Consider the following 16,159-nt stretch of genomic DNA (forward strand, 5'->3'; position numbering starts at 1 on the left):
CCCAAGTGCTCAATACCCGTTTTGGGGCTCAGCCCATTCGGACTCGTGGTGGAAAGTCCTAATTTTAGGAGCAAAGCACTCACAAACCTTTGGGCAAGGAAAAACATTATAAAATCTTTGGACGAAAAAGGATTTTGAAAAGAGAAACCTTTTTAGAGAAAAAGATTGTTAAGATCAAAAAAATCTCGTCCGTCACAAGCCGCTCATAACATTTGCTTTTGTGTAGAAACTTTTCTCCAGAATATGGTCGCGTAATATGACACCATCTGGGTTCGGTCTAACCATGCGGCTGTTGCTTCAACTCTTTATTTGTATTGAAAAAAATTATTAAATATGTAAAAATATTTAATTGTGAATCCAGTAACTAAAACGAGCTAGGATTTGATGACAAGATCAGAATCCATAACCTTAAAATCCTTGTTCCGCCTCTGCTCATACAGTTAAAAATGCACCATCTTCTGATTTGGCATACTAAGTTGCAATGATAGTTCGGGAAGCAGATACCTCTAGTATTAGACATTTTAAAGAAAGTATTAGCTCGGTAGACAAGGAAAAACTCTGATACACATCATACTGAAATGCCTTATCAAAAACATCATACTGAATGAATTCAAACAGGACTTCAGTAACATTAATGTTGCAGAAAACATAGGAAAACATCATGTATAAGCTATATGGCACAATGTGCCAAGTATAACACTTCAATCAAGGGCAACTGCATTGGAAAAAAGAATCAAGGGCAACTTTGGAAGTTGCTGGTATTCACCCTCGCTCATGCTACAGAATATATGGATGGAAAACATGGATAAAAATTCATCACCTCATTTATCACTACGGTATAGAAGTCAAAAACAGGACCTTGCATTCCGAGCAAAGGACCTATGTTCGCGAATTCAGTGCAAGTTTACTTGATGCAACCTATATGTTTCCCTTCAGTCACGACATCATTTTCCTGCAGAACAAGAATCTGGGAGGCTCTGCAAAAACTTTGCTCTTGCAGCAGGATCAGTGGAAAATCGACCCAACACAGCAAATGTGGCCGTGTTGCTTCCAAACTTCTCAATTCCTCTAGATATCATACAGGTGTGATTTGCTTCCACGACTACTATTATGTCTTCACCTAAGAGCGACGAAACAGTCTCAGCTATCTGCCTGGTAAGTCTTTCCTGTACTTGGAGTTTAAAGCCATAAAAGTGTACTACTGATTGCAATAGCGCTCTTCCAACTGGATTCAGTCCATCCAAAGAGTAATAACCAATGTGCACAGCACCTTGGAAAGGAAGTAGATGATGTTCACACTGAGACCAGAACGATAAATTGAGCTCAGAGCAGATACCATCTTTGAAACTACCAACCTGACCAGAATGACTTCGAGTATCTATTCTATTTCGAACAAAGCCACTCAGTTTCATCTCCAGATTAGAATTACTAAAGTTCATGAACCACTTGACGAACCGAGATGGTGTTCCTACAAGCTCTTCCCTCGACGTGTCCTCACCCAGAGACTTAAGTATCGAAAGCACTGCATTTGTCATAGCTGATGCTTGTCCCAACCTGCCAAAAGATTGAGACGGGCACCATGATTGGTCGGAGAGCATTGGGTGGGCACTTTCTATGCTTATACCTCTGAATTTCAGAAGACTTAAAAAATCAGTCCAAACATCAGCTTTTTCATCCTCAAAAACACCAGAACCTGAGGTGACTAATATCTTTACCCATCCTTGGGGAGTCGAGTCGAGAAAGGCTGTTTCGAAATTTGGGAAATGAATATGTGAACACTGTAGAACCACAGCAACACCTGTTGGCTTAATTCCATGCTGCAAAGCAGCGCAAATTTCATCGGCAAGACGCTGTGGACTTTGGAGCCGTTTGGCAAAAATATCAGCCACCCGAGAGAGCTTGCTTAGTCCTACAACCCTTTGTCCGGATGGAACATAACCTACATGACACTTGACCTGGAACGGGAGCAAGCAAGACTCACAGTATGAGAAGAGATCAAGATCTCGAACAATCACAAGCCCACCAACTCCTCCAGCCTGACCGCTTCCACCTTCCAATCCAGCTTCAGGGAATAAAGCGCCATGAACAATATCATTCACTTTTTGTTTGTAACCTTCATTCAACATAAAAGATGAAAGACTAGAGTCAAACAGTAGATCAAAACATCAATCCACCAACCCAGGTAAAATTGAAAATATCAGCAAGTTCATGCTATTAGAAGATGTAAATTTCCTACGAATACAGAATGTTGAGATCCACAGTAAACTAGCATAAAATAGAAAGCCACTAAGACCGCTTTGTTAAAATGTTAACAAGTTCTTGGTGTCAAGAATTTTTCAACAAAGAGAGCTCTTCAAGTCCTCAGGAAGCAAACATGAGGCACAGTTTTGACTTATGAGACAATGATAAGTTGTTTCAACCTAAAACAGAAATCCAGCACTAACTAGCAATCAAGCATTTGAATATAAAATGCAGAAAGGAATAATGGATAAGAAACACTGTTTCTTTGAGCAGACAAGATGAAATTCCTTACTGCGGTAGAAAAAAAGTTGTTTCTAGAGATGCTTCTCTTGACTGCAAAAAAAACACCTGATATCATACTTTAGCTTAAGCCCCCTTCCCACATTAAAATATTAACTTCCAATTCCTACAAGTCAGTAATGCAAGAGTTCCATGTGCAAGATGGAAAAGTTCTATCTTTCATGTTTACTTCCTCTCACATGTATCCCCAACCTCCACACTGGTGGAAGCACCAGAATGGCCAAAAATAACCTCAAGGCCGGAAAATTTGAGCCACTTTTTGGAACTTCAAAAAGTGCAGCGCTGAACCCATCTAGAAAATATAAAATAGAGAAAGCTCATGTCTGGCATTCAAAGACAACCTTTTTCCTGGAAGCTTCGCCGACTCATGCTTCACTAAATGCAAAGCCAACTAACAGTTGCGTAGGAAACTAGTGAATAAAGGGGACAGTGGAAAGCTGGAAAGTGATCGATCAGAAGTTATGGCAAACCATCCGAAGCTGCATTTATGGGGCCATCTGGAGGGACAAGAACTTGAGATGTTTTGAGGGATTGGAAACAACCATCCCTAACCTGAAATCTTTTTGAAGTTTGAAGCAGTCATTGCTTCAGTTCTCCGTATTCTAGTTACAAAACGAAAATAATTATCTGGTGTAATGAAGAAATGCATACCTGTAAGTACTTTCAAAACTTAATTTGTCTCTCTTTCCCCCAAGTGTCCATCTATATAACTTTTGATGAAGTATCTAATGGTATAAAAGATGTCGTTTAACTGAAATAGCTACTCCTAGAAAATGACAAAGCTCGTTTGTCTGGTAAAGCTAATTCCACCACCCTACCCCTTGTCCTTCCTTTCATACATACAGGGACAAAGGGTTCATGATTGCAGAATCTTCGCTTAAGAAAAAACAAACAAAAAAAAAAGATCAATTTAGTAAATTCAAGATACCCCATCACTATTGGTTGCCAAACTTAATAAACGTTCAGCTAAAAATTGTATCTTTGGGCATTTTCCTACAAGGGCCACACAGAAACAAACAGTATGAGTTAAAAATGTCCAACACTTGCTAAATGCAGCAGCAGCAACAACAACAATAAAAAAATATAGTGTAATCCCACAAGTGGGGTCTGGGGAGAGCAGTGTGTAATTAGACCTTACCCTACCTTAAAGGTAGAGAGGCTAACACTTGCTAAATGCATTTATACTATTTCAGTAGTACTTACTAATAGTAATTTATTATCGTTTGTCTTCAAAAAAAGACTTTGAAAATCCAAATCCAAACTAACAAGCTAGATGCACATACTCCACTTTCCCCAGATCTCATGAAGAGCAAAAATGAAGCAGATCCATAAAGAGTCAGGATTTGAACATTATGAGTTCAAGCTCGGGACCCGAGCCCATTTGATTTACTGGATTCAAATCTATTGTTTGTACTTAATTAGTGAATTTTTAACATATATAGTGAATTCGAGCCAAAGCTAATAAAAATCAAATCTTGAGCATATTAAAACGTTAAAAATCCAAAAGGGTGTAAAAAAAAAAAAATCACCTCTAGCTCCTTCACGAAGAGCCTTAGCAACACGAAAAGGAGTTTTTTTAATGCCTTCCCTATTAATATCTTCACCCAAACCTTGCAAAAGGACTTTTACAGCATCCTTAATAGCAACAGTTTCAGGCTGAACCTCAAACCCAAGCTCAAGATTTACTTCATTCTCTATTTCTGAATGATAGTGCCCTTCATCTAATGCGCCCATTGAACACAGAGATAAATAAAAATATAGCAGATCTTAATACACAATTAACCACCTGAATCACACGTGATGAAGAAAGGAATAAAAAGAGAAAAATGAAGAAAGGATTTTAGCCAAAGATTCCAAATTTGAGACACTCAAATGAGGAAAATTTGACCAAAAATTCAATAAAGAGATACGGATGAATGGGAAGTGTAGGGCTCTTATTTTGAGAATAGAAATAGAAGAGATGAATGAGGACGAGATGTGTGTGTTACTACAAAAACTTTGCAGCAATTTTAAAAATATATATAAAAAATTTTGAAGGGAAAAAAAAAACGTAAGGTTACAGTTGATATTGGAATGTGTGGAAGGCTACACCTATTTCTGTCATTATATCAAGATCTGGGTCGGTCAAGTGATCTGGTATATCCAAATATATTAGCCAACAGTAAAAGGGAAGAGAGGAATTCTCTTTTAAAAAGGGGAAGAAACCATAACAATTTTCGTTTAAAAAAGGGAATAAATAATAACAATATACTACTTTCTTTGTCCCACTGTATAGTTAGTATTTAAAGAGTCAGAATAAAAATTACCATGATTTTTATATGCTTTTAAAATATTTTAAAATATTAATTATTTTAATTTATATTATCTTTTATGTAGTTTTTAAATATATAAATTTTATTTTAATTTTTTTTAAAATTCTGTGTTTGAATTCAACCTAAAATTAAATTGTTTGATCTTCCCACTCTAAATCATACCATATAAAGTGGGACGGAGGGAAGTACATATCTTATTTACTATTATAAAATATAACTCAAAGTAACAATATGGAACAAGGAAAAACAAACTAAGAGATATATAGAGAAAGAGGGAAGAAATTTTTATTTCTTCTTCAATTGTGTGTATTTTTCTATCTATTACAAGACCTTTATATAAGCATGAAAAGTGAAGAAAATATGTAATTGAATATGTCATTAAACATAGAAAATATGTCATTAAGCATTTGAGACGAAGATCATAGAGGAAGAGTAGACATCCACCATAATTTGATATTTCTTATAACACTCCCCCTTGGATGTCCATAGATAATGTGCCTCGTTAAAACCTTATTAGAAAAAAAATTCTAGTGAAGGAAAAAGAGTACACATATTTAGAAATACGCTTTTTGGTTGCCTCATTAAAAACCTTGCAAGGAAAACCTAGTGGGACAAAATCTTGTAAGGGAAAAAGAGTACAACACGTATTAACTCCCCTGATGAGAGCATCAATTCACATCCTTGAGCCTTCGCATCTCAATCTTGTACACTAGTTTCTTGAAGGTTGACGTCGGTAGAGATTTGGTGAACAAATCAGCCATATTATCACTTGAACGGACATGATGCACACTGTTTTCACCATTCTTTTGAAGATCATGTGTGAAAAATAACTTTGGTGAAATGTGCTTTGTTCTATCTCCTTTTATGAATTCTCCCTTCAATTGAGCTATGCGTGTTGTATTGTCTTCATACAAAAATATGGGTAGTTTGTCACACTTCAAACCACATTTGTCTCGAATAAGGTGTATTATAGATCTCAACAATACACATTCTTGACTTGCTTCATGAATAGCAATTATCTCGGCATGATTAGATGAAGTAGCCACGATTGATTGCTTAGTCGATCGCCAAGATATTGCAGTGCCTCCACATGTAAATGCATAGCCTATTTGAGATCGAGCCTTATGTGGGTCAGATAAATACCCAGCATCGGCATAACCAACAAGATCGAGACTGCAATCATTGCCATAAAATAAGCTCATATCAGTAGTCCCTTTTAGATACTGCAATATGTGTTTGATTCCATTCTAATGTCTCATTGTAGGAGCAGAGTTATATCTTGCTAAGACATTAACTGAAAAAGTTATGCCAGGCATTGTAGTATTAGCAAGATACATTAGTGCACCAATTATACTAAGATATGGTACTTCAGGACCAAAAAGCTCTTCATTCTTTTCTTGAGGTCGGAACGGGTCCTTATTCACATCAAGTAATCAAACAACCATCGGAGTACTTAATGGATGTGCTCCATCCATGTAAAACTGTTTTAATACCTTTTCTATGTAGGCAGATTGATGAACAAAAATCTCGTTTTCTAAATGTTCAATTTGTAAACCAAGACATAATTTTATCTTTCCGAGATCTTTCATCTCCAATTCCTTATTTAAATAATCAATTGCCTTTTGGAGTTCTGTAGGAGTTCCAATAAGGTTCATGTCATCAACATATACGGCAAGTACAACAAACTCCTATGTTGTTTTCTTTATAAAAACACATGGACAAATGACATCATTTATATTACCTTCATTTAATAAATATTCACTAAGGCGGTTATACCACATTCTTCCTGATTGCTTAGATCATACAAAGATCTTTGCAATTTAATTGAAAATATTTTCCTGGACTTTGAATTATGTGCGTCACACATTTTAAATCCCTCAGAAATTTTCATGTATATCTCATTATCAAGTGAGGCTTAAAGGTAGGTTGTAACCACATTCATTAAATGCATGTCAAGCTTTTCATCGACATCAAGACTAATGAGATAGCGGAATGTTATAGCATCCATAACAGGAGAATACGTCTCTTCATAATCGACACCAGGTCTTTGTGAAAATCCTTGTACAACAAGGCATGCCTTATATCTTTGTACCTCATTTTTCTCATTCCTTTTACGTACAAAGATCCATTTATAGCCAACAGGTTTAACATCATTAGGTGTTTGGACTACAGACCTAAAATATTCACGTTCCGCAAGTGAATCCAATTCAGTTGGATTGCTTCTTGCTATTTTAGCAATCACGTCTTTGTCGATATTCTCCAACAGATTGAGGTTCAAGATCCTCATTATCTTGCATAATGCTAGATGCAACATTGTATGCAAAGACATAATCCACCACTATATTCAATCGATTCAAATTTATCTCAATATCGATTGGATTTATTGTTAGTTCCTTATTTTCTTGAGTCGCAGGCTCATCGATATCCTCATGAATCTCAGGATTGGTTAAATCATGGGTTTCTTTATGAGACTCTTTCGTAGTATCATCTTGATCATTTATTTTACTTTTTCTAGGATTTCGATCCTTAGAACCCAATGGTCTGCCACGCTTTAGGCGTGCTTTTGACTCATTAGCTATGACACTAGAAGACTGTCCAACAGGGACATCAATACAAATTAGAACATTCTCTGCAGTGATATGTGATTTCATTATCCTTTTCATATCCGTAAATGCATCTGGTATTTGATTTGCTATTTTCTGCAAATGGATAATTTTTTGTACCTCCTTTTCACAAATAGAGGTACGTGGATCAAGATGATACAATGGTAGATTTTTTCATGAAATTTTTCGTTTGATTTCACCAATTTCTCCCCCTAAATTTGGAAAAAATGCCTCATCGAATCGACAATCTGCAAATCGAGCAGTGAACAAATCTCCGATTAATGTTTCGAGGTAGCGAATAATGGAGAGCGATTCAAACCCAACATATATTCCTAACCTTCTTTGGGGACCCATCTTGGTGTGATATGGTGGTGCTACAGGCACATATACAACGCATCCAAAAATTCTTAGATGGGATATATTATGTTCATGACCCAAAACTAATTGCAACGAGGAATATTTATGATAATTTGTTGGTTTGAGACGAATTAGCATTGCTGTATATAAAAAGGCATGACCCCAAACTGAAGTGGGTAACTTGGTTTTCATGAGTAATGGTCTTGCTATCAGTTGCAGACGTTTAATCAAAGACTCTGAAAGGCCATTTTGAGTGTGAACATGAGCTACAGAATGTTCCACTTTTATCTCAATTGATAAGCAATAATCATTAAATACTTGGGATGAAAACTCAGTGGAATTATCAAGTCTAATAGACTTAATTGGATTATTGGGAAATTATGCCCCTAATCTAATTATTTGTGCCATTAATTTTGTAAATGTCAGGTTACGAGATGACAATAGGCATACATGAGACCATCTAGAAGATGTATCTATTAAGACCATAAAATATCTAAACGACCTACTAGGTGGGTGAATAGGTCCACAAATATCCCCTTGTATACGTTTCAAAAACGTAGGGGGACTCAATCTCAACCTTTGTTGGTGATGGTCTAATAATCAACTTGCCTTGATAACAAGAAGTGCAAGAAAATTTATTATTTAAAAGAATCTTTAAATTCTTTAATGGATGCCCATTTGAATTTTCTATAATTCGTCTCATCATAATTGATCCAGGATGTCCCAATCATGCCAAAGTACAAAAGTATTGGAGTTAAAAACCTTTTGGTTTACGATGGAATGTGCCTCAATTGCACTAATTCTTGTCCAATACGGGCCACAAGATAAAGATGTGAACTTCTCAATAATCCTTTTCTGGCCATAGACATTCTTGGTAATGATGAGATATTCGAGATTATTCTCATCTATTGTCTCAATATGAAATCCATTTCAACGGATATCTTTAAAACTCAACAAGTTCCTCTTGGACTTGGAGGAGAACATTGCATTCTCTATGATAAGTATTGTTCCCTTAGGCAGAGTTATATTAGCTCTTCCAGAGCCTTCAATTAGATTACTACTACCAGAAATTGCAGTAACATTTGCCTTACACATACTTAAATGAGAGAAATATTTCTTCTCTTTGAATATTGTATGTGTTGTACATGAATCAATTAAGTAAATATTTTTACAATTGAACTTTGATCCAAGTTTGCTTTGAAAGATATCCATATCTGCTTCACATGGTTTGACATACAAAATAAGTATATGAATAAATATTAGTATTTTTAGTGAAAAAGGAAAAGAAATAAAGTTAAACCAATAATTCAATAGTGACCTTTTAATGCATTTTCTGGCAAATTTTAATTATTATACAAATAATTACGCAGCAAAAATAATACAATTATAAGTACATTACATATATGAATAATACAACTACAATAAATTTATTTACATGTATAAGTTATTTGTATTTTCCTACACATTGTATGAAAAATAATTGATCCGTGTAAGAAAAGAACATACTTAGCTGCTTCTCTTTTCTTTATTCATAATATTTCATCCATGTACATGAAAAAAATTGAGGATGAAGTAACAAAAGTTGTTCCAGGATGCTTGTAAACCTTTTCTTAAAGAGAATTAAAGTAACGTAAAGGAAAATCAAAAGCGTTAAAAGATCACTTAGACTAGGACACTAATTACTTAGATATTACTCTGTGTTTGTGAAATTTATGAAATTTCGGAAATACATATATTTTTAAGAACTACATAAGAAGTGATATTAAGTGCAATAAAAATTACAAGATGTTTATTCATTAGATACTACGAATAGGAAAACATAAAAATCAAACTGCTCAATCCTCTTTAACCACAGATCTATCACCGATCGAGTGGTTTATTTTTCCATCAGAGTGCTAAAAAAATTTGCCACATCCAAGTGGGTGATGTCAAATTCATTGTCATAGATAAAATTAGCTTCATGGTCTTTATTCTTTAGAGATATTTGATAAAGCTCAACCAAATATTTTGGTATGCGACAAATATTTGCCCAATGCCCTTTTCCACCACAACGATAATATTCAGTTTCTGAACTATTTGCCTTTGGCCCTTTCCACTTTTGGTGGTTATTTTTCTTTGGGGGGTAATTTAACACCAGAAAAATTTCTTCCTTTCCCACGACCACGACCACGAACAGGGCCACGACCTTTTCCACACTTAAAATAATGGGAATACACCCCCATTCACTTCAGGAAATGGTGTAGACCCAGTGGGCCGATTTTCGTGATTTCTCATGAGCAAGTCGTTGTTTCGTTCAACCACAAGGAGAAGAGAAATCAACTCAGAGTACTTCTTGAAACCTTTCTCTCGGTACTGCTGTTGCAAGACCATATTGGAAGCATGGAACGTTGTGAACGTTTTTTCAAGCATATCATAGTCAGTGATAGTATCTCCACAGAGTTTCAATTTAGAAGTAATTCTGAACATCGCGGAATTATATTCAGAAACAGACTTAAAGTCTTAGAGCCTCAGATGAGCCCAATCATATCGTGCTTGTGGAAGAGTGACCAACTTTAAGTTGTCATATCTTTCCTTTAAGCCATTCCACAAAATAAGTGGATCTTTGACTGTGAGATATTCTATCTTCAACCCTTTATCAAGGTGATGGCGCAAGAAAATCAAGGCCTTAGCACATTCTTGGGTAGATACTTTATTTTTGTCTTTAATGGCGTCTCCAAGACCCATTGCATCTAAATGGATTTCAGCATCCAACACTCATGTCATATAGTTCTTGCCCAAAATTTCAAGGGCAACGAACTTTCTTTTCATAATATCAGTCATAATTAAAAGAGGAGAAAAAGTATACCTTAGTCTTCTCAAAGAGCTTCTTGAGACGGTAGAGTCTCGTGCTGATAACGTGTTATAAAATATAACTCAAAGTAACAATATGGAATAAGGAAAAACAAGTTAAGAGATATATATAGAAAGAGAGAAGAGATTCTTATTTCTTCTTCAATTGTATGTATTTTCCTATCTATTACAATGCCTTTATATAGGCATGAAATGTGAAGAAAATATGTCATTAAACATAGAAAATATGTCATTAAGCATTTGAGATGAAGATCACGAAAGAAGAGTAGACATCCACCATAATTTGATATTTCTTATAACATTTACATAGTAATAATTTCACACGAGTTCACAATAATCTTTGAATAGTCTTCCATGAAATAACCCAGTGGTTAACGAGTGGTATTACTCATTTGGACATCTCAAGTTCTAATTTTGGTTATAATCCATATTTCCACTGATAAGGAGTAATAGATATCTCGTAAATTAATTAAAAGACGTATAAATTGGCCCGAATACCTTAATTATCAAACAAAGGAAAATATGACTACATCTACTCCAAGCTAGTGTGCAGGATCACTTTGGTAAGCTGTCCCGGAGGCAAATTCAGAATTTAAATTATATGAGTTCACTTTTAAATTTTTTTAGCATTGAGCCCATTAAATTTTTAAAGTTATGGGTTCAGACCTACCACTTATTACAATTTTAATAAATTTTTACGTATAAATTTATGATCCGCGGAGAAAGATCAAACTCTATAGCCCTTGGTTGTTCGAGTTAGCTAAACAAATGCTTATCGAGATACGCACGAGATACTTCAAACACAGCAAAAATAAACTAAAACAACAAGCATGTGCTACTCCTGCTTCTATGTTTAGATCTTAATACATGGATTTTTTTACGAGCCCTAGTTGGTTGGTGGACACAAAAACAAGGATATATTCATGCGCCGTCAAACCGTAAATGGGTGGAGCTACAGTATTTTATCTGCGTGTTTAAACGAATAATAACTTTTACTTAAATTTTATATTTATATTAATAAATTCATAAAATATATATTAAATATTTTATTACGAACCTGATAACTAAAATAAATTATGAATTCAAATATAAATTTTTATTACGAACTATAAATTCAAATATAAATTCAGAATCCATAAACTCCACCAATAAAACTTGTAAATTCGTTTTTATTTTACTGCGCGGTGGGTGGTGCATTTGTTACAGTTGAATTTGGTATTGGTAGGACCTCTTTGTTATCTATAACAGAAGTTGGTGGGAATTGAGATGCCACTAGCAAGTGACCACTAACTCACTCATCATTTTGCCTTTTGCTTATACTTGGAAAATTGCTCACACTGCTATTCAATTTCAACCTAGTGAAACTAAAGGGTGTTTTGATTTGCTTTTTTAGCTTTTTTAATGTATGGTAAAGTCAAAAAATATGTTTAAAATAAGTTAAAGATTGCTTTAAACCAGCCAAAAACAACAAGTTGGTCAACTCCAACTTATTATTTTTGATTTAAAAGCGCTGAAAAAAATTATTTTTAAGCCAATCCAAACGGGCTACTAATATGGCATCTCTCAAAGCATAAGTAGATAAATTAAACTCTTTCATATAATATAATAAATAAGTTAAATTATATTACTCGAACCATAGATCAAATCCTTGTTATACATTTTATAAGGATAAAAATCATCTTACGCACTTAATCTTTTTAGAGTTTGCTTAATACACAACTATGCCTCAGTCAAAATTTATGGGAATTCGTCATGATTTACCAAATTCTGCGGCGACATATCGCAACTTTCCCTTTTCCGGGTTTAGAATTAGCAATTTGAGCAAAATTACACATGTAGAGTTAAACTCTTCTATACAATAATTTTTATATATTTTTTACATTATTAGTAACCTAAAAATATAAATTATATGTTACAGCTGATTTAGATAACTTGGTAGTAAAAGAATTCTTAACAAATCCATCAGAAAACAGAAATTGTCAACCTTCTGTAGGGTTTGGTGGACTATGAACATAATAATACCAAACATGTACCTTGAGCTCGTAAATAATAACATTTGTTTGGTTTTAGTTTCTAAATTTAATTCGATTTGGTTTCAAAACCAAATATGGTCAGCTTGTATGATAGAAACTTAGGGTCCACCAAACTCTATAGAGAAACTCGGTTCTCACATAATACACACAATAAAAGATAAGTAAATGACACAACAGAATTTTACGTGAAAAACTTCCAGTTCACAAGATTAAAAATCACGACATACCCTCGTATGATTTCAACTTCACTAACCGAACAACTTTTAGATTAAAGCCTATTATAACCTAGGAATTAAACTCTTAATCCCCCATTCACCTGTAATAATCTCTTTATAATAACTCTATTACAATGCCCATACCCAAACACAAGGTTTATGATTTTACAAATGGTTTCCTACACAATGCTTATAGCTAAGCTAAGTAGGAATTACACGTAAATCACTCTGACAAAGGTGCAACCGATCTAAGGACATATAATAACACAATGCTGGAAATTGGTCCTTCGTTATGTTGTTCTTTGTTCGTGAAGTCTGGACGTCACTTGCAAGATGGCAACACACTTGAGAGAAAACTTGATTAATTCTTGGATGTGCAAGTGTATGTTTTCTTCATTGCTTCATGTTAATAATATTCAAGTGATGTCACTTGGATGATGCAAGCAAATATCTGGCAGAAGGCATTCCCCATAAAGTGATTGTTGCACTGTTCACACTGTTGTGTGTGTGCAGAGGAACAGTTGCAGTGACTTTAAAGCTGTGAGAAGTTGACTGGTACAGTCCGCAAGGGAACTAATGTTCATCTGTTCTCTATGTCGTCTCTTTGACTCTAGCTGTTGGAGTTTGTGCTCGATTTGAGATTTATTGTACTTTGGAACCTTGAGGATGTGTAACATGTTGCCGATCTGGTTATTATCATAAAGTTTGTTCGATCCTCAAAATATGAAAAGTTACACTCAACTTATCATTGTATTTGTTTTAAGCTTCGTCAATGGGATTCAAATGGACCCTCTGAATATCTCTAACTTAACTTTTCTTTACTAGAGACTTTATTCAAACATGATTACTAACTATTACAATAAGTTTAATTACCAATGAAATATCAGCCATAGTGGTTATAGTTTTATTTGTACTTTCTCTTTAACTATTATTACCGTCAATTGAATATCAAATTAAAGAGTAAAGGCAAAGTATGTGCTGTCCATGTTGTTTAAAATTAATCTTGCTTATGTTGATATTATATGCCAGGATTTAACTTTATTAAGAATTGTTTCAGTCAAAGAAAGACAACTTCAATTTGCTGTTAGTAGAACCAGAAAAGGAGATTTTTCACCTACCCAACGCTTCACCAAACTCCAAAGAGTTTGGCAGAGATGGTATGATGCTAGCTGATTATGAAAGGGAAATGACTAAAATAACAAAAAGAGAACGAAGAAAAAAAAAATCTACGAGAAATGACGCAAAAAAAATTTAAAAAAAAGAATTTTGCTTGGCGTAAGATAATTAACTAAGCATTTAGGGTTAATATGGAGTACTTTAATAAACTTTTATCATTGCATATTTTAGAGACCATAACAAATATGCATTTTATTTGAAATAACTCAAAAATATCCTCCGTTTATTTTTGGTACCAAAAATATTCCTGCCATCTATTTTTTGAACCACAAATGCCCTTTAAACCGTTAGTCTTGCCATTGAAATTGACATGGCAGTCCAACTGGGTTAAATTTGCTTACATGATCATCCATCTAAGCAATCCAGTATGGTAAAATTATTTTTTCGACAAAAATATTTTTCCGAAATTTTTTATTAAAACACAAAATCAACACTTATTCCGAAAAAAATAAAAAAAATTCGAAAAAATATTTTATTTCGAATTTTTTTTATTAAAATACAAAATCAACACTTATTCCGAAAAAAGTAAAAATTTCCAAAAAAATTATTCTTGATTGTTGTTTATGATTTGATTAAAAAACTTTATTGTTCTCTTTTGTGAATTTATGATTAGTTTGATCCAAATTTTTAGATGCTTATCTGTTATAGCTTCACAAAAGGTACACCTCTACTGTAAGTATCAATTGGTTCATTCGAAGTTCTTATAATTTTCCAGAAATTTTTTACTTTTTTCGGAATAAGTGTTGATTTTGTGTTTTAATAAAAAATTCTGAAATAAATAATTTTTCCGGAAATTTTTTACTTTTTTCGGAATAAGTGTTGATTTTGTATTTTAATAAAAATTTTCGGAAAATAATTTTGTCATGCTGGATTGCTTAGATAGATGACCATGTAAGCAAATCTAACCCAGTTGGACTGCCATGTCAGCTTCAATGGCAAGACTAACGGTTTAAGGGGTATTTGTGATCTAAAACATAGACAAGAGTGATATTTTTTATACCAAAAATAAACGAAGGATATTTTTGAACTATTTCAAATAGTTCAAGGACATCTTTGACCCTTTTCCGGCATTTCGAACTTTTAAAGGTGAAACTCCGCGACTGTATCTTGGACAAAATCCAAGAGATTGTCATAGAGTTTTACTCTTTTTAAGTTTGAAATTCATAACACTGTCGTGAATTTCAAAAATCAGTACGTTATTCTGGATTTTTCACTGTTATAAATTCATGACACGGTCATGATATTTTCGAAAAATGGTTACTTTTCAACGAACTTTCAAACACTACTTCTCAAAAATTAGCACCAAAAATGGTTAGCCCTTGCTATATTTTATTAACACCAATGACGTAAAAAAATTATAGAAATGTGAATATTTTTGTGATAGTCTTTAACTTTTGACCCTAGCTTTCCTCGTGGACAAAACGTCAAAGTTAAAAGTTAAAAGTGTTGCCCATGAGACAAGCGAGGGGCAACACTTATTGAAATTCTGTCCATGAGCCAAGCGGAAACAAAAATTCAAGACCATCCACTTTGAATACTATTCGTGTACTTCACCCGAATTGGGTAGTGCATTTCTCATGCGGGCCAAACCGTTGAAGAGTTGGTCTAGTCGAGAGTAAGACCGTAAAAATTGTATGGGGCGCCCTATTTGTTCGCCCATTTTAACTTTTACCCGTTTTATTTTTCAATTTGCATCTGTACCCCTTTTTTTTTTTGGTTAAAAGCGTTTTAAAAAGACGATAATTAAAGACTATTGACAGAACTGTAGACTACACTCTACAGGACAAAACGTCAACATGTTTTGGTATGAAATTTTAGCAAATAAATTAAATAATCTTAATATGCATTAGCAAAAACTCATTAGAAAATTACATACTACAAGACAAAAACTTAAGCATGTTTAGTCTGAAATTTTAGTAAATGAACTAAAAAACTTCAGCTTGTTTAGACTGAAATTTCGGATAAAAATCGTGATAAAATTGTAGACTGCAAGATAGAACTTCAACATGTTTTGGTATGAAATTTTAGCAAATGAACTAAATAACTTCAGCATGCATTAGCAAAAACTCATT

At 34.0% G+C, this 16,159-nt stretch overlaps 2 protein-coding genes across 4 annotated transcripts; both read right to left on the reverse strand.

The window, feature by feature from the left end:
- Nucleotides 1-605: 605 nt before the first annotated feature.
- On the reverse strand, nt 606-4,615 carry LOC104104407 (GTP cyclohydrolase 1). 3 transcript variants are annotated; one of them, XM_009612483.4, is made up of 4 exons: nt 4,071-4,211; nt 3,193-3,412; nt 2,883-3,093; nt 606-2,113 (listed from the first exon to the last, which is right to left on the reverse strand). In XM_009612483.4, the coding sequence occupies exons 3-4, from the start codon at nt 2,908-2,910 to the stop codon at nt 945-947; spliced, it is 1,197 nt and encodes a 398-aa protein (XP_009610778.1). In that variant the 5' UTR covers nt 2,911-3,093; nt 3,193-3,412; nt 4,071-4,211; the 3' UTR covers nt 606-944. The 3 variants fall into 3 exon arrangements, with proteins under 3 accessions (XP_009610778.1, XP_009610777.1, XP_009610775.1); XM_009612482.4 differs by having other exon boundaries at nt 2,883-3,100; XM_009612480.4 differs by lacking the exons at nt 2,883-3,093; nt 3,193-3,412 and having other exon boundaries at nt 4,071-4,615.
- A 5,394-nt stretch (nt 4,616-10,009) lies between these two features.
- On the reverse strand, nt 10,010-10,537 carry LOC138894883 (uncharacterized). The gene is made up of 2 exons (XM_070179617.1): nt 10,365-10,537; nt 10,010-10,271 (listed from the first exon to the last, which is right to left on the reverse strand). Exons 1-2 carry the CDS (start codon nt 10,535-10,537, stop codon nt 10,010-10,012), a joined length of 435 nt encoding a protein of 144 aa, XP_070035718.1.
- Nucleotides 10,538-16,159: the final 5,622 nt, after the last annotated feature.

This window comes from Nicotiana tomentosiformis, chromosome 6 (genome assembly GCF_000390325.3).
Source record: "Nicotiana tomentosiformis chromosome 6, ASM39032v3, whole genome shotgun sequence".
NCBI classification, from domain to species: Eukaryota; Viridiplantae; Streptophyta; class Magnoliopsida; order Solanales; family Solanaceae; genus Nicotiana; species Nicotiana tomentosiformis.

What these genes read in the sequence shown, in the direction of transcription:
- LOC104104407 (XM_009612480.4), bottom strand. Translation starts at nt 4,275, where the DNA reads ATGGGCGCATTAGATGAAGGGCACTATCATTCAGAAATAGAGAATGAA. An exon ending in TCTTCGTGAAGGAGCTAGAG is followed by an intron (nt 2,114 to 4,070) that starts GTGATTTTTTTT and finishes TGTTGAATGAAG; the next exon opens with GTTACAAACAAAAAGTGAAT.
- LOC138894883 (XM_070179617.1), bottom strand. Translation starts at nt 10,537, where the DNA reads ATGGGTCTTGGAGACGCCATTAAAGACAAAAATAAAGTATCTACCCAA. An exon ending in GAAAGATATGACAACTTAAA is followed by an intron (nt 10,272 to 10,364) that starts GTTGGTCACTCT and finishes CGCGATGTTCAG; the next exon opens with AATTACTTCTAAATTGAAAC.